Here is a 21,086-nt window from a genome sequence, read left to right as displayed (position 1 = left end):
GACTCCTTTCTGTTCTTTAAACATATCCCTACAAGGCTGGTCTGGGTTAAAGCACGGATCCTATCCCCAAGTCCAAGAGGTGGGGAAGTTTGTGTGCGGGTCCTGTGGGCTCCAACCCTGCTCACCTAGTGTTCCCAGGCCCTCATGGGATGAGGGCAAAAGTGGAGGTCTAGGTTCAGGTCTGGTTAGAACCAGAGGGTATGGTGAGGGGTACAGTGGAACCACTATCAGAATCCAGGTCCAAGATGGTGTGGGGGACTGTGGCCTGGGGTCCTGGTCCCAGCTGGCACTCTCAAAGACTCTGGAGATAACTCAGGAGGGGCACAAGGCAGAGAGGGAGTAAGGAGGGGCCTGGGTCAGAGCCCCCCTCCCACCCTGACCATCCCCATATGCCCTCTGCTCCATCTGCCCAGGGTATCCCCAAGCCCCACACTCACTGGAGAAAGACTGTCAGCAGGGCTCTGGGTATTGGCGGGGAGCTGGTGCCGACAGCTGCCCTCACAAAGCCCCACCCTAGAGGGGATCCGGTGCCATTTAGCCTTTTGCTGACGAGTCCAAAGGAGTTGGAGATGCTGTTGCTGGTGGCTCAAGACCACTGCTGGCTGGGTGCAGCGGCTCACGTCTGTAATCCCAGCACTTTGGGAGGCTGAGGCAGGAGGATCACTTGAGGTTGGGAGTTTGAGACCAGCCTGGCCAACATGGTGAAACCCCATCTCTACTAAAAATACAAAATTTACCCAGGCGTGGTGGTATATGTCTGTAATCCCACTACTCGGGAGTCTGAGCCATGAGAATCGCTTGAATCCAGGAGGCAGAGGTTGCAGCGAGCCAAGATCATGCCACTGCACTCGAGCCTGGGTGACACAGTGAGACTCTATCTCAAAAAAAAAAAAAAAAAAGGGCAGGCAAGGTGGCCTGTGCCTGTAATCCCAGCACTTTGGGTGGTCAAGGCAGATGGATCACCTGAGGTCAGGAGTTCAAGACCAGCCTGGCCAACATGGTGAAACCCTGTCCCTACTAAAAATACAAAAAATTAGCCAGGCGTGGTGGTGGGCATCTGTGATCCCAGCTACTCTGGAAGCTGAGACAGGAAAATTGCTGGAACCCGGGAGGTGGAGGTTGCAGTGAGCAGAGATCGTACCAGTGTACTCCCAGCCTGGGCAACAGAGCGAGACTCTGTCTCAAAAAAAAAAAAAAAGACCACTGCTTCGGAGGGGCAATACAGACTCAAGGAGGCCTCTTTAGACCCTGAATCCTACCCTAAACACACATTCTAAAGAAACCCATTTGACCTTCCTGTTATGTTTCTCTCAAGCCCCATCTTCCCCCCATTTATTGTAAAAAAAAAAAAAAAACTCTTTGGAATTCTGCTCTTTCCTCCTAGACTTCCCTGAGACCCTTCTTTCCTTCCATAACTCTTTCCTGCTTTCCCCTGACTCCTTCAACCTTTTTTTTCAGTGCCTTGCCCCATTCACCTTGGACACCCTCCCCTGCTCTCCTCCCTCAAGTGTATTTCTCCCTTTCCGCTCAAGTGTAGGAACTGGTCATGAGTAGGCACAGGTTGGTTGCTTCTGTACCACAGCACTAACCATTGGCCTCCATGTTCCTCAGGCATGAGCTTCCACTGGGCCAGGGCCCCAAGGGCCCCCAAGGCTGGCCAGATCCCCAGTAAGACCCAGCTATACTAGCAGAGAGCAGGCAAGGCTAGAAGCGTCTGCAGATGTTGGCCTAGCCGACTGCCCAGTGCCAGCCCCTCCAGGAAGTAGTCAGCACAGGCCACAAGCGCTGCAGAACCCAGGAGGGCTGTGCCAGAACTGTGAATGGACATGGCCACTGAAGTGTAAGCAGAGCTCCCAGCAGCGCCAGACCCACCAGCCCCCCAGCTGGCACCCAGGCTGAAAGTGGTCAGTAGATGGGCTCACTGGCCAGCAGGGCTCCAGCACCCAGGGTCAGGCCTAGCAGGAGATCAGTCAATAAGAGCCCAACACAGTGAATCAGCATGGTGACCACGCCGCAGGGGAGTCCGATGACCACGGGGATGCCTACTTTCATCTCCAGGATCAGCTGTGTCTCCAGCACCCACACCTTGTGGCACAGTAGGAAGCTTACCAGAGCTCCTGACAGCAGGCCAGAGAGAAATGTCACTGTCTTGAAGCAGCAGTAGCCTGGGAAGTGAGGCAGGAGGCACTGAGAGGCAGGAAGGGGGCTCTACAGGGATGACTCTGATGAATTGCAAGGGAGAGGAATGGTTCACTAGAGGAGCAGAAGACAGGAGCAGCACATTAAGGGACCTCAGGGCCAGGGGCAGAAGGGATAGCTTGGGGTCAGGGGGCACTATTTCAGGAACTGTGAAGGAATGGGAGGGAAAATCAAGAGGTAAGATGGATACATTGAGCGGAATAAGGATAGAAAGAAGGTCTGGTCCTTCCAGGGATAGCAGATAGGAAAAAAATCATCACAAGGCCGGGCGCGGTGGCTCACGCCTGTAATCCCAGCACTTTGAGGGGCCGAGGCGGGTGGATCACGAGGTCAAGAGATCGAGACCATCCCAGTCAACATGGTGAAACCCTGTCTCTACTAAAAATACAAAAAATTAGCTGGGCACGGTGGCGCGTGCCTGTAATCCCAGCTACTCAGGAGGCTGAGGCAGGAGAATTACCTGAACCCAGGAGGCGGAGGTTGCGGTGAGTCGAGATCACGCCATTGCACTCCAGCCTGGGTAACAACAGCAAAACTCCGTCTCAAAAAAAAAAAAAAAAAAAAAAAAATCATCACAAGCTGATTCAGGTTTTGAGGAAGAGTGAAGCCTGAAACACAGAAAATAATTTAGGAACAGGGTTTTCAGGTAGGAGGTAAGAGAAGGGCAAATGATAGATGCCAGAGTGAGAGCTGGAAGGCATGGGCCATGGAGGATGGACAAGAAGGTGGCAAGAGCAACATGGGCCACACTGGAGGTAGGTACCACCTGGCAGAGGAGGTGAGATGGCCCAGGAGCAAGGGGGAAAGTTGGCATCATCCTTGAGGGTGACAGTCTTGGGCAATGGCCCCCCAGGTCCTTGGCCCTGCCCTCACCAAAGCAGCAGTAGATTATTCCAAAGCAGTAGCAAAGGGCACACACCAGGGCAGGCACCAGTTCAGGACTCTCCTGGGGTTCCAAAACACATCTTGGGTCTGGAGGCTCTGAGAGTTGTTGATTAAAGGGCCTGGGGTCAGATGTCACAGCCAGGGGCAGCAAGGCTTCCTCCACGGCCTGCCGAAGAGGAAGTGGTCACAGACAAGGAGGTGTCAGCTCCTCCGATCCATCCATGAATGTCTTTAGGGGATTGGGAAACCTGCAGGGGGGCACGGGGCAGAAACTCAGGTGCCCATAAATCTTGAGGACTCTGTACCTCTATTTCTTTTAAAGAATGGTGCCCATTTCAGGAGGGAGTATGACCCTGTTGAGGTAACTGAAGAAATCTACAGGATTGGATTGAGGAGAGCAGGATATGTCTACCACTCTCTGAAACAAGGACACTTAAGTAAAGTGTAAAATGAAATCTTTGTTTTTCTGAGACGGAGTTTCGCTCTTGTTGCCCAGGCTGGAGTGCAATGGCATGATCTTGGCTCACTGCAACCTCCGCCTCCCAGGTTCGAGCGATTCTCCTGCCTCAGCTTTCCGAGTAGCTGAGATAACAGGCATGCACCACCACGCCCGGCTAATTTTGTATTTTTTTTTTAGTAGAGACGGGGTTTCTCCATGTTGGTCAGGCTGGTCTTGAACTCCCAACCTCAGGTGATCCACCCGCCTCAGCCTCGCAGAGTGCTGGGATTATAGGCGTGAGCCACTGTGCCTGGCCATGAAATCTTACAAAGTAATGAAAATCTTGTAAAGTCATGAGCCTTTGTCTGCCCTGCTCCCCAACACCCTGCAGCTCTTCAGGGTGAGTGTAGAAGCAGCAGGAAACCCTTGGTGTGTGGAGGGAGGGGTGTAGGGACATTATTACCCCATCTTCGACTCGGATTTAATACTACCCCACTGGAATGGGAAGGGTGAGATTAACAGACAGGGGAGAGGGAGGGAGAACAGGAGAGAATGAGTCATGGTGGGGTCTCCGGACAGCTGCTCCAACCTCAGGGCAGAAAGAGGGAGAAAAACCAGACACCAAGAGTTTGAGGGAGAAATTAAGTAGAGACAGTCACCCACAGTTTGTCAGCGTTTTGAAGTCTCAGCTTCAAGCTGAGATGGAGTTGTTGGGACAAGGGGCATCCAGCCACAGTCCTAATCCCACAGTCCCTCATGGAATAAGCAGGCACTTTGCCCACAGATATCTCACATCCTAGCAGCCATCCGAATCTCCCCTTAGGATATTGGTGGGACGTTTCCTACCCGACTCTTCCCCCAGAAGTATCAGGGTTGCCAATGGGATTTGAATTCACATCCTGAAAGGAGAACACCAAGGAGGAGCTGGCGTTTGGGGCACTGTGGGAATGAGGTGGCATGGATGCAGGCACTTTACTTCCATCAGCTGTCCTTTGGATCTCAAGGTCCTAACAGGCTAGAAGTTTGGCTCCCGGGGCTCCTCTCCTCAATCTGCTTGGAAGTCTGGGGACCCTAAACAAGGGGGGGGGGTTTGGGGAGGGGGTGCTAACTACTTACCACCCTACCAGGGTTGAGGAGAGGACGGGGTGGAAGTGCTTCCCTAGATCCCCAGCTGCATCCCCGCCCGGATGTCCTAGGCGCCAGGGTGGCTGTCAGTCGAAGGCACCCTCATGGCCACTCTGTTTGTTGACCCCTAAGCTCTTTCAAATCGCAGCCCAGGCCCTAGCTCTAGCCCAAGATAGAGCTAAATTCAACTAGCTTGTGGGGTGGAGAAAGGAGACAGGGTGTGTGTGTGTAGTTTGGGGGGTGGAGAAAGGAGACAGGGTGTGTGTCCGCGCGTGTGTGTGTGTGTGTGCGCGCGCGCGCGCGCGCGGTAGGAGCGTGGGGGGGGGCAGTGACATCACAAGGCAAGCCCCTCCAAGTCTTTCCCCTATATGTGGGGGGACACAGGTTGCCTACTGCTCTAGTCCAGGACCAGAGACCCCCAACTATATAGCAGGTAAGAGTCTTGAGGGTCATCCCAAGAGTTTTGGGGAAGGGTCTTCGAATACTTAGGAGATGACTCGACAACTGGAAGGGCTCAAAGCCCCAATAAGGGTCCCAGCGCCCCCCCGGCTCCAGCTTGGTTTCTTCCACTTCCCAGAGAATTGGAGTATTGTCTTCTGGAGTACCGGGTGGTCGGGATTGGGGACCTAGGGAAGGGGCTTTGCTGGTCTGGGAGCGCCAGCTGGGGGTTCATGTGTGGAAAAACTTTCGGATCAAGACGGGGCCTGGAAGGGGCACTGACAGGAGAGCTGTAAGGCTAGAGGCGTGTGCAGGGGATCAACAAAGAGGGAACCCAGCTGAGTCTACGTGGGGGCAGGGCGCATGTGAACGTCGACCAAATAGCCTGGTATGCAGATGAGATGTCAAGCAGCATGTAGATAAGTTCAGTGTTCTTTGGCTCTCAGCTTAGGTTCTGAGCCTAGCTGAGTTACGCTCCCAGTTCCTAGGCACCGCTCGGCGATCGGGCCTGGGGAGCTGCATCCAGAGGGGCGGATCCAGGCCGTGGGAGCTGCAGTTATTAGGGGTAGCTCACCAGCTAGGTCAGGCGCAGGGGAGGCCGTGGGTTGTTGTGAAAGGAGACGCAGTGCTGCGGGGCTAGGGAGGAGGCCAGTCCCGGGGACCCTCTCTTCTGCTCCACCTCCGCAGGATACAAAGGGGCCTCTGTTATCGCAGCAGCCGGCACGAAAGGGATCAGGGCAGACTTCTGAGCTCCCTGGTTTTGTGTGCAAGAGAAACAGACTATGTGTGGTTCGGTGGCTGCCCTCCATGCCCCAGGAATACAAAGCCTAGGAACAGCCAGAGCAATCCTGAGAGTCTGCCCCTAGTCTGCAGGCATTGGTGCAGAGCCCACCTACCAACCTGCGGGAATCCTATTCCCACACGCTGAGGGAAGCACCAAAAGGCCCTTTAAAGGGCGGGGCCGGTACTTCCTTAGGACCACCTCCTTGGATTCTACCCAGCGCTAGCTGGACTGGCTCGCCTCTCCGCCAACCACTGTTTCTTTTCCTTCCAGTCGCTTCCCGGGTGACCCCGGAAGTGGAAGTAGGCTCTGGTCGGCGGCGGCGGGGACGGAAGGCGGAAGCAGAGCGTGAACGGGGGGCGGAGCCGGGAGAGCGGCTCTCATAGCTCCCCCTGGCCTCAGGCCTTGCGGCTCGAGGGGGAGGAGTTACCGCCGTTCTTCGGTACGTTACCTTAGTCCCTTCTTCTTCTTCTGTTTTTTTGTAAGACAGAGTTTCTCGCTCTGTCGCCCAGGGTGGAATGCAGTGGCGCGATCTCTGCTCACTGCAACCTCCGCTTCCCGGGTTCAAGCGATTCTCCTGCCTCAGCCTCCTGAGTAGCTGGGATTACAGGCGCTCGCCACCACGCCCGGGTAATTTTTGTTTTTTTAGCAGAGATGGGTTTCACCATGTTGTCCAGGCTGGTCTCGAACTACTGACCTCGTGGTCCGCCCGCCTCAGCCTCCCAAAGTGCTGGGATTACAGGCGTGAGCCACCGCGCCCGCCCACTTCTTCCCTTCTACACAACCGGTGGGTTCCCTGGTCTTAGGGGCAGTGCTAAGCTGCGTCCTCAGGTTTTCCTCTTGGGCCGCACGGTCCCCACCCTTTACCAGCTGTTTGTTGCCCCCTTTCCGGCCGGCCGTCTTTCCCTTTTTCCTAAGAGTGACCCTCTCTTCCCCCGACCACACCCTTTACGGTACCTCCCTCTTGAAGATTATAGTTTTCTGGGGAAAGAAGAAAAACTTAAGTGATTTGGAGGAGGGGAGGGAGCAAGCAGCGAGGAGGGGAGGGAGCAAGCAGCAAGCAGGGTTTTGGTGAGTCTAGTTTTGGCTTATTGCTAAGAATACCGAATGCCCCAAAAGAACTTAGGAAAACAAGGGCGGTGGATGTATTAAATATGTCCACTATTTAAGATTGTTTAATTCCTTGGTCCCATCCTTGACCGTCCCCACCTTGGTATCTGTTACAGGCATCAGAACACACCATGATGGCCGTGACCTAAGACCCTCAGGAAGCCCCGGGGTCATGGCCCAGAAGCACCCCGGAGAAGGAGGGTTGTGCAGAGCCCACCACAGTAGTGGTGCCTCCCTCAGGACTTTAGGACCCTCCGTGGACCCTGAAATACCTTCATTCTCAGGACTCAGGGACTACGCAGGGACTGCTCCTAACGGTACCCACTGCCTCACAGAGCACTCTGGTCCTAAGTACACACAGCACCCAAACCCAGCCCACTGGTCGGACCCAAGCCATGGCCCCCCAAGGGGTCCAGGACCACCTAGAGAGGCAGAAGACCCTGATCAGAGTGAGGCATCTTCAGAAGAAGAGTCAGGAGTGGACCAGGAACTCTCAAAAGAAAACGAGGCTGTGTACCAGGAGGATGGGAACCCTTCTTTTCTTTCCATTCCATCTGCTTGCAACTGCCAGGGAACCCCTGGAATTCCAGAAGGGCCTTACTCTGAGGGAGGAGATGGCTCTTCTAGCAACTTTTGCCACCACTGTACCTCTCCATCTTTCGGGGAAGATGAAGAGTTGGAAGAGGAATATGATGATGAAGAATCTCTTAAGTTCTCCAATTATTTTTCACATGTGTCCAGCGGAAAGAAACCTCCATCCCGGAGACAGCGACACCGCTTTCCAACGAAGGAGGATAGTCGGGAGGGTCTACGTAGGGATCCCAGGTCTCCTGGTCGACATCGACTGGGCCGGAAACGAAGTCAGACAGATAAGCGCAGAGGCCTGGGATTGTGGGGAGCTGAGGAACTATGTCAACTTGGACAGGCAGGCTTTTGGTGGCTGATTGAATTACTGGTATTGGTGGGAGAGTATGTAGAAACTTGTGGCCATCTCATCTATGCATGCAGGCAGCTGAAAAGCAGTGATTTGGACCTTTTTCGAGTTTGGGTGGGAGTCTGGACAGGGTGGCTCGGGGGCTGGGCCCAGGTCATGTTTCAGTTTCTAAGCCAGGGGTTTTACTATGGCTTAAGTCTGTTTACCCGTTTTCTTAGGCTGCTGGGTGCTTTGCTGCTCCTGGCTCTCACCCTCTTTTTGGGCTTTCTACAGTTGGGCTGGCGGTTTCTGGTGGGACTAGGTGACCGGTTAGGCTGGAGGAATAAGGCCACCTGGCTCTTCTCTTGGCTGGATTCTCCAGCCTTGCAGCGTTGCATGACTCTGCTGAGAGATAGCAGGCCATGGCAGCAGCTGGTAAGAACAGTTCAGTGGGGCTGGCTGGAGTTGCCTTGGGTCAAGCAGAGTACTAATAGGCAAGGGAATGCATCTGTAGCTAGTGGGCGCTACTGCCAGCCTGAAGAGGAAGTGGCTCGACTCTTGACCATGGCTGGGGTTCCTGAGGATGAGCTAAACCCTTTCCATGTACTGGGGGTTGAGGCCACAGCATCAGATGTTGAACTGAAGAAGGCCTATAGACAGCTGGCAGTGATGGTGAGTACCCTTCTGTTTCTTGTTCCTCTTTTGTTCCCATATTTTCTATTCCAATTTTAGGGAAAGTAGAATAAAAGGCAGGCAGAGAGGAAAGTTAATGGGAAGGTGAAGGTTAACATATTCTTAGGAAAGAGTCATAAAGACTTTTTGGGTCAGATGCAGTGGCTTACACCTGTAATCCCAGCACTTTGAGAGGCCGGGCTTGGTGGTGCATGCCTGTAGTCCCAGCTACTTGGGAGACTGATGTGGAAGGATCAGTTGAGTCCAGGAGGTTGAGGCTGCAATGAGCCAGAATCATGCCACTTCAAAAGCCAGACCATGTCTCAGAAAAAAAGAAAAAAAAAAAAAAAGAGGGGCATTTTCCCCTCCACTATGGGTTCTGATCTTCCCTCCATTTTGTTTCCTGTCATGAGCTATAGTTTTTTGAACCTGGTACATTAGGCAGTATAGAAATCACTCACCTGGAATATCTAGAATGGGAAAAAGACCTATTCAGAGAGCACCTCAGGAAATCACTCACCTGGAATATCTAGAATGGGAAAAAGACCTATTCAGAGAGCACCTCAGTTGCTCTTCCCTGAACAAATGAGGTTTTTTTTTTTTAAACATGGGGTAACCCAACTATTTCTCCCAGAGAAGCAAATAAGGACCTAGTGTGGGAGGGTCAGGGAGTGCATGTGAGTAAGTATTTTAGCACCAGGTAGGAGAAAACCGGCTGTTTCAGGATCAGCAACTCAGAATAGAAGAGGGAAGGAAAATGGAACATAAATCATAGGTGTATGCATATATATGTCATACATGAAAATATGGTTGCTTTTAATGATAAGAGGGTGTGCAGATGGGAGTTGTGATGCACCGTATGCTTGAGGAAAATGGTTTAATCCAAGCATGCAATTGAATTGCATTAGAAGTAGATATTAGGTTACTATTATTAGATACCAGATTGTTACTGCTATTTCTGTACAAATAAAACTATATTATGAATATAAGTGTGTAAATTGGCGGCCTACTTTCACTGGAGTGCATGGAGCTCAGCGTATGGAGCTGTACTAGTAACAACATCACAGTGTGCAAATTACCTCAGTGGCTGCATGACTTTAGGAGTGGGCAACTAAAGTTTCCATTAATGATTAAAGGTACAGTAAAACACCATGCTTGTAACTCGCCAAAGGACTGAATTAGTTTGCTGGGAAATGTCTGCTCCTTTGTAGGTAGCTTGGTGTATTCTTTTTTTTTTGAGACAGGGTCTCACTCCAGTTCCCCAGGCTAGAGTACACTGGCACGATCTCAAGTGATTCTTCCACCTCAGCTTCCTGAGTAGCTGAGACTACAGGCATGCACCACCACACCAGGCTAATTTTTTGTATTTTTAGTAGAGATGGGGTTTCGCTGTTTGCCTAGCCTGATCTCGAACTCCTGGACTCAAGTAATCTGCCTGCCTCGGCCTTCCAGAGTGCTGGGATTACAGGCATGAGCCACTGTGCCCGGCCTCTGCTGTATTCTTAGAGTGGGTAAACAATTGTTAACTCTCATTGTTACTAATTCTAATAGTAGAACTGTTTTCTCACTTTCTTTTAGCAGACATCCTGTTTTGGACAGTATTATTCTTTTTTTTAAGACTGAGTTTCGCTCTTCTGCCAAGGCTGGAGTGCAATAGTGTGATCTGGGCTCACCGCAACCTCCGCCTCCTGGGTTCAAGTGATTCCCCTGCCTCAGCCTCCTGAGCAGTTGGGATAACAGGCATGTGCCACTATGCTTGGTTAATTTTGTATTTTTAGTAGAGATGGGGTTTCTCCATGTTGGTCAGGCTGGTCTCCAACTCCTGACCTCAGGTGATCCACCCGCCTTGGCCTCCCAGTGCTGGGATTACAGGTGTTAGCCACCTCGCCCAGCCTGAGAATATTATTCTTTTTTTTTTTTTTTTAAGACAGAGTCTCGCTCTTTTGCCGGGTGCCAGGCTGGATTGCAGTGGTGTGATCTCAGCTCACTGCAACCTCCGCCTCCTGGCTTCAAGCAATTCTCCTGCCTCAGCCTCCTGAGTAGCTGGGACTACAGGTGCACGCCACCATGCCCAGCTAATTTTTGTATTTTAGTAGAGATGGGGTTTTACTGTGTTGGGCAGGATGGTCTCGATCTCTTGACCCCATGATCCACCTGCCTTAGCCTCCCAAAGTGCTGGGATTACAAGCGTGAGCCACCGCGCCCGGCCAAGAATATTCTTAACAAAAATTCTCATTTTCTCTTGGAGTAGAGATGTAGTTAAGTTCCCCTACCCTCAAAACATCTATCCCTATACCCCAAATATCTCTCTTGTCCTGGACCAGAGTGTATCTGGGCTTTTATTGAACCCCCTCAGTGCCTTACTAGGCCCCAGTGTGAACATGACTAAAAGGCTGTTCAGTTAGCTTAGGAATGTCAGAAATTTAACAGTATTTAGTTGTTTGGCAACAGTCAGGAGACTAGCTTTATCTCTGTATTTCTGAGAAATGGGGATGGGTACAATCAGGAAGCTGTAGGAAGAGAGGATGTTATTTGTCTTGGAGAAAAGTATATAAAAAGCCTCCGAGACCATGATAATGCCGTTTCATTTCTGGGACTGCAGATCACTGTAGGAAGTTTTGGATATGAGAATTTTCTAGTTTTAAAAGAATGAGTTCCAGGCCTGGTCCAATGGCTCATGCCTATAATCCCAGCACTTTGGGAGGCCGAGGTGGGCAGATTACCTGAGGTCAGGAGTTTGAGACCAGCCTGACCAACATGGAGAAACCCCATCTCTACAAAAATACAAAATTAAGCAAGTGTAGTGATGTGTACCTGTAATCCCAGCTACTCAGGAGGCTGAGGCAGGAGAATTGCTTCAACCTGGGCAGAGGAGGTTGCAAGATCATGCCATTGCACTCCAGCCAAGGCAACAAGAGGGAAACTCCATCTCAAAACAAAAACAGAGTTTCAACATATAACATCTTTGGAACTCTTATTTTATGACTGATATATGTGAGTGCCGGAGACCAACCGTCCCTATGCATCTGAGACTGAGGAGTTTCTAGAGGCATGGGACTTTTCAGTGCTAAAACTGGGACAGTCTCAGGCAAACTGGGATGATGAATCCACCCTAGTACCTGATTCTTTGCTACATACTTCATATTTATTTTTATTTAATCCTCCCAACAGTCAATGATAGATATTCAGGCTAGGTGCAGTGGCTCATGCCTGTAATCCCAGCACTTTGGGAGGCCGAGGCGGGAGGTTCACTTGAGGTTAGAAGTTTGAGACCAGATTGGCCAACTAGGTGAAACCCCATCTCCACTGAAAATACAAAAAAATTAGCTGGGCGTGGTGGCGCACATCTATAATCCCACCTACTAGAGAGGTTGAGGCAGAATTGCTAAAACCTGGGAGTCAGAGGTTGCAGTGAGCTGAGATCCCGCCACTGCCCTCCAGCCTGGGCAACACAGTGAGACCTTGTCTCAAAAAGAAAAAAAACCCATAGATATTCAAGGTAATGTAGCTAATTAACAGAGCTGTGAATTGAACCACATCTATCTGCAGAGCCAGAGCAATTAATCATTTACACTAACTCTTCAAAAGGGTGATGAAAGAGAATCCTTTGATATGAAAACAGACTCAACGTGGGGAGAGGGCTGGAATGGATTTGTAATGAAATCTCTCTGTCTTGGTAGGTTCATCCTGACAAAAATCATCATCCCCGGGCTGAGGAGGCCTTCAAGGTTTTGCGAGCAGCTTGGGACATTGTCAGCAATGCTGAAAAGCGAAAGGAATATGAGATGTAAGTTGGAGATGGGAAATTGTGATAATGGTAAATGAAAAATCCTCAATAGGAGAGGCATCTGGACTTGGGGATGGAGGCTCTTTGAGGTGGAGAGAACTGAAGTCACTTGTCTTTCTAGCTAGACAGGAGCCTCAAGAGGCCAATTGATGTGTTTCCTTTTGTCCCTCCCTCAATACCTTCTGACTTACAAAGCGTTTCTTCTCTTAGGAAACGAATGGCAGAGAATGAGCTGAGCCGGTCAGTAAATGAGTTTCTGTCCAAGCTGCAAGATGACCTCAAGGAGGCAATGAATACTATGATGTGTAGCCGATGCCAAGGAAAGCATAGGTATAAAATAGGAGGAGAGGGATGGGACAATCACAGCTCAGGCATTAAGTAACCAAAGATCTTCCTAGAATTACATCTGTATCTCATAATTAGTAAAAAGACCCTTAAGTTTCTACCTTTATCATATTGTCAAGAGACTGACGAATTGAATTAGCACTAAGAAAAAGTAGCTTTAAGATAGAATTTAGTTTAAGGCATATGAAATAACTAAGTGGAGGTAATTTTAGTTGTTTGAGCCCTATTTGTGAATAATAATGAGACTACTAGCAATGCTCTAGGTAGGCTTGATAAATTATTAAGCAACTATCCTTTTGTTGGTTGCAGGAGGTTTGAAATGGACCGGGAACTTAAGAGTGCCAGATACTGTGCTAAGTGTAATAGGCTACATCCTGCTGAGGAAGGAGACTTCTGGGCAGAGTCAAGCATGTTGGGTCTCAAGATCACCTACTTTGCCGTGATGGATGGAAAGGTGTATGACATCACAGGTACTCTTCTGTCCTCTAGAAATACAGCCTAATACTTCCTGATCTTTTATGTGATCTAAACTGCGAAGTTTTGGCTATTTCTCATGTTTATAGAGTGGGCTGGATGCCAGCGTGTAGGTATCTCCCCAGATACCCACAGAGTCCCCTATCACATCTCATTTGGTTCTCGGATTCCAGGCAACAGTGGCCGGCAGAGGTAGGTGGTACTTCTATCAATAATCTATCAACTATTTCAGTTTTGAATATGGTTTCAGATGACCTACTTTAGGAAATCTAGGGGCCTTGTTTTCTAGGAAGTTTGGGAACTGATAAGTATATCTAACTTAGGTAACCATATAACTCTAACATCTCTTGCCTTATCATTTCTTCTGTTTTATCTCAGAGCTACCCCAGATGCTCCTCCTGCTGATCTCCAGGATTTCTTGAGCCGGATCTTTCAAGTACCCCCAGGGCAGATGCCCAATGGGAATTTCTTTGCAGCTCCTCAGCCTGGCCCTGGAGCCACTGCAGCCTCTAAGCCCAACAGCACAGTACCCAAGGGAGAAGCCAAAACGAAGCGGCGGAAGAAAGTGAGGAGGCCCTTCCAACGCTGATACCTTCTCTTTCCTCAAATCAATGTCAGGGAGTCAAAAGGATGTATACAGCACAGGATGGAGTTTGATTTGTCCCTCCTCCCCCAGCACCCAGGAACTGAATCTTTTTTTTTTTTGAGATGGAGTCTTGCTTTGTTGCCCAGCTGGAGTGCAGTGGCACAATCTCAGCTCACTGCAACTTCCGTCTCCTGGGTTCAAGCAGTTGTCCCATCTCAGCCTCCCGAGTAGCTAGGATTATAGGCGTGCACCCCATGCCTGGCCAGGCTAATTTTTTTTTTTGTATTTTCAGTAGAGACGGTGTTTTTACCATGTTGCCCAGGCTGGTCTCGAACTCCTGAGCTCAGGTGATCCACCCATCTTGGCCTCCCAAAGTGCTAGATTACAGGCATGAGCTACCATGCCTGGCCTGAATCTTGTCTTTTGATGATACCAAAGAAATAGGGGGTAGCTAGAGTAAAGAACCTAGGGCCTGGACCTGGGCTGGACAATGTATCCCTTTGAGGTGTGGGAACTGGGTATTTCCCTGGAGTCTGTATGCCTTTGTCTTGTCATTTGCTTTTAGAGCAGATGACACTTTTTCCTGCCCTTTAAAGGTACAAGTCTATCTTCTTTCCTGACCCATTTCAGGCGGGAGTCCTCTCCTTTTCCCTGATATAATAGTTAAAAGACAAAACAAGAAAGCATGTAGCCCTAATGATAGGAGATACACAGAGTTCAGAGTGGAAACTGAATTGAAGTTGAATCCCTCAACTTTCACTTTTTGGGTAAATCACCCAATTTCAGGCTGTTTTCTGTAAGGATGGCCAAAATGAATCATTTTTAAAAAGTAGATTCATGCCCACTGCCCTTGGGTGAAGGGGAAGGATATGGGGGTTCCCAGAAGCCCCCTTGTGATCCAAGGGTTTGTATTTTTTTTTAAGTTTGTTCATATTTGTATGTACATATCTATTTAAAGCCAGGGGATTATCTTTCTATAAATGTATAACTGGCAACCTGTATCTTCCCTCTTTTTTGCCCATACAGCTGGAGCCCTTTTCCTCATTTGAGAATCTGTTCCTTACTAAGTGTTAAGCTTAGAGTGAAGAGCATCTCTTACTGGACCAAAGTAGAAGGGACTGGAGAATTGCTTTAAGTTTTTTACATTAGGTCGGTATTCCATCTTCCTCCGCCCCCGCCCCCGCCAGCCTTATGAGGACAGCTCTCTACCCATCCTCCTGATTAAACTGCAGCCATAGCTGAAAAAAATTATTAGAAGAAAAATACACAGCAAAACAGAGCTGGAAGGTGGTAGGTGTAGAAGATATGGAAAGATGTAATCATCAAACAAGCTGCCCAAATGGCTTCCTGCTATAGAGGAGAGTGATCTGGCCCTTACTTCACCCGGTAAAGAAACTTGCCGCTAGCAGTACTGGGCCTAGAAGCCCCATTTGCCAATCTCTTCTTTTCTTGGGAGTCTGGGAAAGGTTGCATAGTTCTCAGGCTTTCAAGATGTAGAAGATGGTATGGAGAAGAGAAAGATTTTTTATAGTCCTCTGTTTCAGTGCCTTCCCCATGCCCATGGAGCTGTCCCAAAACCCATCCCTCAGTATTTATTGATGCCGAAGACACGAACCCCATGGAACTGGGGCAACTTTGGCAGCAGTACACTGAGCAATGAGGCTGTGTTGATGAGGAAGTGTGCAGCATCATATTTGGTATAGAAGCTGGCCAGGAGATAGCTGGGGAGAGAAAAAATAGGGTGAGTGAGGGTAGCCTTCTCTCTATTTTTTTTTAAGAGGCAGTTCTCACTGTTTCCCAGGTTGGAGTGCAGAGGCTATTCATAAATGTGATAAGTGCAGTACAACCTCAAACTCCTGGGCTTAAACAATCTTTCTGCCATAGCCTCCCAAGTAGTTGGGACTCCAGGCATGCACTGCAGTGCCCTGTTCTTTCTCTTCTATTTAAAATGACCAGTTTTATTGTATGTAGTCCTAAAGTATCTAAAAATATTCCAGCTATATCAACCACATTTACTCTGGGGTTCAGGAGATAGTACCTTTAACTGGAGACTATAAGTCAGTTTCTGTTCATTGTTAATGACATGGCAAATGACAGCTGAGGCTATTTCAGTCTGTATGACTGTTAAGAGTCTTCTTTGCTTCCACACCCTACAGTGCTTTTGAAGATTAATATCAGTTCTGCCTTTATTTACTTCTTTTGGCAGTGTAAAATCATTTGGTTTTACTTGGCTCTTATCTTAGTCCCTTCATTTCCTTACTACCAAGGAGGCAGCAAGGAATACTTGATTACAGTATTGTCTTCTATATTTTATTGCTCTCTGTAGGCTTAGAACTAGTATACCATAATATCTTCAAAGGGTTTTAAATGGGTAGCCTGCTTTTTAACAGCTTCCCTATAGACCTTTCTGCCTGGCTCTTGGAGCTCTTTCTAACCCAGCATATCCCCATTTCCCTCATAGACTCACAGCACAATAGGAGAGATGCTCAGGAATTTGCGGGAAGAGGTAAACTGGAGCCCATAGTCCATTTGTTCCCAGTGTGTCAGTAGCCGAGCCTTTCCTTGGTCAGGAGTCTCAAAGGGTGTCCCTTTCACCATATGAAGGAAGATATACATAGCCTGGGAACAGGGAGGGTGGTAGTGTGAGGGGCAGAAAGTAGTTCTTCAGTCCAAGAATTATGTTAAGATCCCAAAAGGAAGATACAAATCCCCAAACAATTGGTAATTTTATTTTGCTTGTGGTTGGGAAACTCTGGGATGGGTACAAGGGTATGGTTGAGTGCTCACCAGGTTGTGGATGACGTTGGTCAGGGTCCAGACAACAGGAATGCTGAAGAAAGGGATGCTGAGTAGAACCACATGTAGCAGTCCTACCAAGATGACGTAGGCCAGCCAGATGCCTCGGCTATTCATCACTCGAGTGTTGGGGTTTACTTCGCTGTGTGCCACCCCCACATTCATCCTAGCCATAATGGGGGATCAGGTAGGGTCCAACTCAGTGTTTTCTCAATCCCTCTTTGAGCTTTCTCCCAGCTGTCTCTCAGATTCCCTGAACTCTACTGGGAATGAAGAACTTCCCCATCACACAGAAAATAAAAACTGAAGACTTGGGGAAAACTTTAAAAGGCAAGAAGAATCCTCACTACATTTTAGAGACATAGTCATTTTTTCACTGATCTTTACGCTTCAACTGTAACATGAAGGTGTATGCGTAGGCTTGGGGCACTCACTTCAGGGAGCAAGGGAAACAGGAATATCTCACTTTCCTGAAGAAGTTAACCATGAAGAGGTCACGCACACCCAAAATTCCAGGAGAAAGTCATGGAAGAACCACTAAGAAGGGATGACAGAGTAAAGCTCTAGTCCCAGCCTTGTTCTCTGGGGCTTGTCCACCCTGTCTCACCTCCGTGGCATGTCAGCAGTCAGCATCCCCATTACTTCTCTCAAGCGTGGGGCACGACAACAACTTGCCTACGCCTTCTGGATTGGGTTAGGAAGGAACCTGAGCTCAAGGTCTCGAGAGATGGAGCCTGAACTCGGCTCTTTAAAATTGTGGTAGCTCTAAAGCTGATGATGTCTGGTTAGGAAGCGGCTCTTGCCCGCCCCAGCCCCCAGCCTGTTCCTTAAGCCCGCCCCATGCCCTCCCAGCTTCCTCCTCTCACGTTCGTCGGTTTTTTTCAGGGCTCCCTTCGGCATTCGTTTCTCAGCATTTAAGTCACCGCTTCCTCGGCGCCCCTTTCGCCTCCCACCATCTTTCCTTAGCAACCCTTCCAGTTTTCGCGGCCCCTACCTGCCAGCTTCAGATCCCTGTCTGGTTATGGGCGAGGCACCGGCTACCACATCTGAAGTCTCCAGGAAGTGACTCCTCTCCGTCTGCCCCTTCCCTATTGGAGGAACATAATCAGCGTTGCCACCACCCATTGGTTGGTGGTCTGTGATACAGACGCACAATTGGTTGCCATTTCTGTCGTTCGCAAGATACAGTGCCCGCCCCTCTCTCCCACCTTTTGAAAGAGGTGGGGAAAGCTGCCGAGAGACGTAAGAGGGACGTCAGCTATTGACCAATGGAAAGAGCTGATGGTATGTAGTGGGAGCAAGAGTGACAACGATTGGTCAGCCTTGCATCTCTACGCCTAAGGCGGGAGCTCCCGGAGGCGGAGGCAGCGAGTGGGGGCTTAGTGGAGTGAGGGGTAACAAGATGGCGACCGAGACGGTGGAGCTCCATAAGCTGAAGGTACGGTGAATCGGGGAAGGGCTGAGTTGGACTTTTCTGGGAACTGAATTCTGCAGAGTGACTTGCGCCTTCTCCTACGTGTTCTCCTTGCAGCCTTTTCTACTTTGTTTCTCGGCTCCCGCCGTAGCTCTTTTGTGCCACCCTTCCACACTACGCCTTCCCTAATTTCCCATTTCTCCTCACGGCTTTACTGCTATATATTTTTTGTTATTTCTGTTCCCTTCATCGTTGTATCGTCCGTCACCCTTGTCCACCAGGTTGTGTAAGTGCCTTTTACCTGTTAAACTCCTCGTTGCTCTTCTGGTCTGCATTACGTCAGTTGGTCCCTCCTCTTTGCCCCACGTCGGACCCAGGATCTCTTTTTCTTCCCTGAGATGATGTTTCCAGTCTGTCTTCTGAAGCTGAGATTCGCCTGTTAGCAGATGGTGGCATTTTTGTGTGTTTCTATTTGAATAGATCCCAGACACTCCCCTTTTCTAGGTGGAATTACGCCCCCAGGCAGAATTTTGAAACCAGGGAAAGGCCTCTCAGAAGATCGGTCTCACCTCAGAAGCCTGGGGTTGAGGAGGCCTTGAATTAGAAGTACAGACACCTCAGATTTAAAAGTTTTCGAGTTCTCTCACGCGGTTCTCCACTTGCCAGCCTTCCTCACACACCATCTCCTACCACCAGAGAGAATTCATACCTGCAGTATTTGGGAAAAACAATTCCAAAGTTAAGATTATCTCTGTTCCATTTCATATCTCGATGGGCCCTGCATCTCCTGGTGTTACCATTGGGTGACACTGAATCACAGAAGCTATTTTAAATCGTCTTATGAGAATCTTGGTAGTTTTCTCATACTTGGATTATTATTTTCCTGGAAGAGAGAGTATTTATTTCAGGTAGATTGAAAACAACTAAGATAGATAAAAAAGTTAAAAAATATATTAAAAAGAAAATTTCAAAGAGTATTTTCTTTTAGGGTAAACTAATCTTGATTAATTCTCCTTGGTTTCACAGGTAGATTTCCTATTAGATGTTTTGGACAAACCAGGCTGATACAGCTGAAACTGAAAAGTGATCCTTTAAAGCTTGAAGTGTTTTTTTGTTTGTTTTTGTTGTTGTTAAGAAAGCTTAAGGGTAGGGAGAGGACCTTTCTTTAGTCACTAGTTGACCCCAGTTAGTCTTTCTGTGAAAACTGATGTTTTTCTTACTCTTGGATTCTAAACTCCGTTAGTGGGTTTTTGTGTTATTCTCGAGTTATTGTTAACTTGGTGATACTGAAATGCATAGACTGTATCAGTGGTCTCCTGATAGTTACTGTGATGAGTAAAAGAAAAATTGAGCAATCATCTCCACTTGGTGTATATATACTGTACTTATAGAAATTGTATGCTTCTGTACCATTATTAAAACATAGAAAAGGCCGGGCGCGGTGGCTCACGCCTGTAATCCCAGCACTTTGGGAGGCTGAGGCGGGTGGATCACGAGGTCAAGAGATCGAGACCATCCTGGTCAACATGGTGAAACCCCGTCTCTACTAAAAATACAAAAAATTAGCTGGGCACGGTGGCGCGTGCCTGTAATCCCAGCTACTCAGGAGGCTGAGGCAGGAGAATTGCCTGAACCCAGGAGGCGGAGGTTGCAGTGAGCTGAGATTGCGCCATTGCACTCCAGCCTGGGTAACAAGAGCGAAACTCCGTCTCAAAAAAAAAAAAAAAAAAAAAAAAAAAAAATAGAAAAGGAATTTTTGAATGAGACAAAAAGGAACTATGCATAAAAGACTTAATATTTTCTTCCTATTTGTATTTTTTTTTTTTTTTTTTTTTTTGAGACGGAGTCTCACTGTGTTGCCCAGGCTGGGGTGCAGTGGTGCAGTCTCAGCTCACTGCTCCGTCTACCTCCCAGGTTCAAGTGATTCTCCTACCTCAGCCTCCCGAGCAGCTGGGACTACAGGGACGTGCCACCATGCCTGGCTAATTTTTAATATTTTCAGTGAGATGGGGTTTCACCATATTGGCCAGGCTGGTGTCAAACTCCTGACCTTGTGATACGCCCGCCTCGGCCTCCCAAAGTGCTGGGATTACAGGCATGAGCCACCACGCCTGTCTATTTATCCTATTTTTGAAATCCCTGGAGTAAGTCACCAGCTGCCCCATGACTTACTTGCTTTTATAATTGTGTTGGTTTATGGAGTTCCTCCTTCCATCAAATCTGTGTTTGTCAGATCTATATTAAACTTGTATTTGACTGGATAAGTAACTTTTACATAAAGTCCTCTGACCTGATTTCAGTGTTACAGTCTAAGAGAACATTAGGCACTCCTGACAGCCTAAAAAGGACTCGCTCTTTAATCATATTTGCTTGTCTTTGCTTTTTCTCTAGAGCACTTCTTAACCTTTTGGAGGTCACAGATATCTTTGAAACTCTGATGAAAGGTATGGACCCTCTCTCCCCAGAAAAAGGCATGTACACGTACTTTGCATGCAGTTTGAGGGGCTTCATAAAACTACCTTGTAGCCCTGAGGAGTCCATGGACCTCTGGTTAAGAACTCATGCCTTTGACCAGGTGTGGTGGCTCATGCCTGTAATCCTAGCACTTTGGGAGGCTGAGGTGGGTGGATTGCTTGAGGCCAGGAGTTGGAGACCAGCCTGGGCAACATGGCAAAACCCCACCTCTACTAAAAATGCAAAAATTAGCCAGGCATGGTGGTGCGTGTCTGTAGTCCCAGCTACTGGGAAGGCTGAAGCACAAGAATCGCATGAGCCCCAGGGTGGAGGTTGCAATGAGCCAAGATCGTGCCACTGCACTCCAGCCTGGGGGACAGTGAGACTCCGTCTCAAAAAGAAAAAAAGAGGGCCTGGCGCGGTGGCTCACGCCTGTAATCCCAGCACTTTGGGAGGCCGAGGCAGGTGGATCACGAGGTCAAGAGATCAAGACCATCCTGGTCAACATGGTGAAACCCCATCTCTACTAAAAATACAAAAAATTAGCTGGGCATGGTGGTGTGTGCCTGTAATCCCAGCTACTCAGGAGGCTGAGGCAGGAGAATTGCCTGAACCCAGGAGGCGGAGGTTGCGGTGAGCCGAGATTGTGCCATTGTACTCCAGCCTGG

General features: G+C 48.9%; 3 protein-coding genes and 1 pseudogene across 11 annotated transcripts in view; 2 read left to right on the top strand and 2 right to left on the bottom strand.

The window, feature by feature from the left end:
• Positions 1 to 941: 941 nt before the first annotated feature.
• On the bottom strand, positions 942 to 4,482 carry LOC105731500 (transmembrane protein 198-like; annotated as a pseudogene).
• Positions 4,483 to 4,978: 496 nt separating this feature from the next.
• DNAJC14 (DnaJ heat shock protein family (Hsp40) member C14) lies at positions 4,979 to 17,565 on the top strand. 4 transcript variants are annotated; one of them, XM_064377192.1, is made up of 7 exons: positions 4,979 to 5,081; positions 7,094 to 8,562; positions 12,243 to 12,349; positions 12,560 to 12,679; positions 13,004 to 13,164; positions 13,258 to 13,360; positions 13,547 to 17,565. In XM_064377192.1, the coding sequence occupies exons 2-7, from the start codon at positions 7,150 to 7,152 to the stop codon at positions 13,755 to 13,757; spliced, it is 2,115 nt and encodes a 704-aa protein (XP_064233262.1). In that variant the 5' UTR covers positions 4,979 to 5,081; positions 7,094 to 7,149; the 3' UTR covers positions 13,758 to 17,565. The 4 variants fall into 4 exon arrangements, with proteins under 4 accessions (XP_064233262.1, XP_064233261.1, XP_064233259.1 ...); XM_064377191.1 differs by lacking the exon at positions 4,979 to 5,081 and adding an exon at positions 6,178 to 6,654; XM_064377189.1 differs by lacking the exon at positions 4,979 to 5,081 and adding an exon at positions 6,179 to 6,309.
• Positions 10,884 to 17,638, bottom strand: ORMDL2 (ORMDL sphingolipid biosynthesis regulator 2). 3 transcript variants are annotated; one of them, XM_012450397.3, is made up of 4 exons: positions 17,545 to 17,638; positions 16,542 to 16,716; positions 16,222 to 16,373; positions 10,884 to 15,475 (listed from the first exon to the last, which is right to left on the bottom strand). In XM_012450397.3, the coding sequence occupies exons 2-4, from the start codon at positions 16,713 to 16,715 to the stop codon at positions 15,340 to 15,342; spliced, it is 462 nt and encodes a 153-aa protein (XP_012305820.1). In that variant the 5' UTR covers position 16,716; positions 17,545 to 17,638; the 3' UTR covers positions 10,884 to 15,339. The 3 variants fall into 3 exon arrangements, with proteins under 3 accessions (XP_012305820.1, XP_012305822.1, XP_012305821.1); XM_012450399.2 differs by lacking the exon at positions 17,545 to 17,638 and adding an exon at positions 17,417 to 17,538; XM_012450398.2 differs by lacking the exon at positions 17,545 to 17,638 and having other exon boundaries at positions 16,542 to 17,359.
• Positions 17,639 to 17,807: 169 nt separating this feature from the next.
• Positions 17,808 to 21,086, top strand: part of SARNP (SAP domain containing ribonucleoprotein) — a 67,522-nt gene continuing 64,243 nt past the window's right edge. For 2 of the 4 annotated variants that reach the window (XR_001107159.3, XM_012450396.3), the window contains exon 1: positions 17,825 to 17,988. Coding sequence is in view for 3 of the 4 variants with exons in the window: in XM_012450396.3 (XP_012305819.1) it covers positions 17,953 to 17,988 (36 nt within the window). In the remaining variant the exon portion in view is untranslated. Of the gene's footprint in view, positions 17,989 to 20,355; positions 20,409 to 21,086 lie in introns of all 4 variants that reach the window. The other 2 variants (XM_064377195.1, XM_064377194.1) reach the window with 2 other exon arrangements.

Source organism: Aotus nancymaae, unplaced genomic scaffold (assembly GCF_030222135.1).
Source record: "Aotus nancymaae isolate 86718 unplaced genomic scaffold, 86718_ANA_hifiasm-v0.15.2.pri h1tg000016l, whole genome shotgun sequence".
In the NCBI taxonomy this organism is placed as follows: Eukaryota; Metazoa; Chordata; class Mammalia; order Primates; family Aotidae; genus Aotus; species Aotus nancymaae.
The sequence above is the reverse complement of the archived record's forward strand: the minus strand, read 5'-3'. Positions and strand labels throughout refer to the sequence as shown.

Excerpts from the sequence above, each read along its gene's own strand:
- DNAJC14 (XM_064377188.1), top strand. The coding sequence starts at position 6,386 with ATGCAGTGGCGCGATCTCTGCTCACTGCAACCTCCGCTTCCCGGGTTC. Across the intron at positions 6,498-7,093 it reads GCGCTCGCCACCACGCCCGG|GCATCAGAACACACCATGAT; the intron begins GTAATTTTTGTT and ends TATCTGTTACAG. Across the intron at positions 12,350-12,559 it reads AAGCGAAAGGAATATGAGAT|GAAACGAATGGCAGAGAATG; the intron begins GTAAGTTGGAGA and ends TTCTTCTCTTAG.
- ORMDL2 (XM_012450398.2), bottom strand. The coding sequence starts at position 16,724 with ATGGCTAGGATGAATGTGGGGGTGGCACACAGCGAAGTAAACCCCAAC. Across the intron at positions 16,374-16,541 it reads CCAACGTCATCCACAACCTG|GCTATGTATATCTTCCTTCA; the intron begins GTGAGCACTCAA and ends CCCTGTTCCCAG. Across the intron at positions 15,476-16,221 it reads AGCATCTCTCCTATTGTGCT|CTATCTCCTGGCCAGCTTCT; the intron begins GTGAGTCTATGA and ends TTCTCTCCCCAG.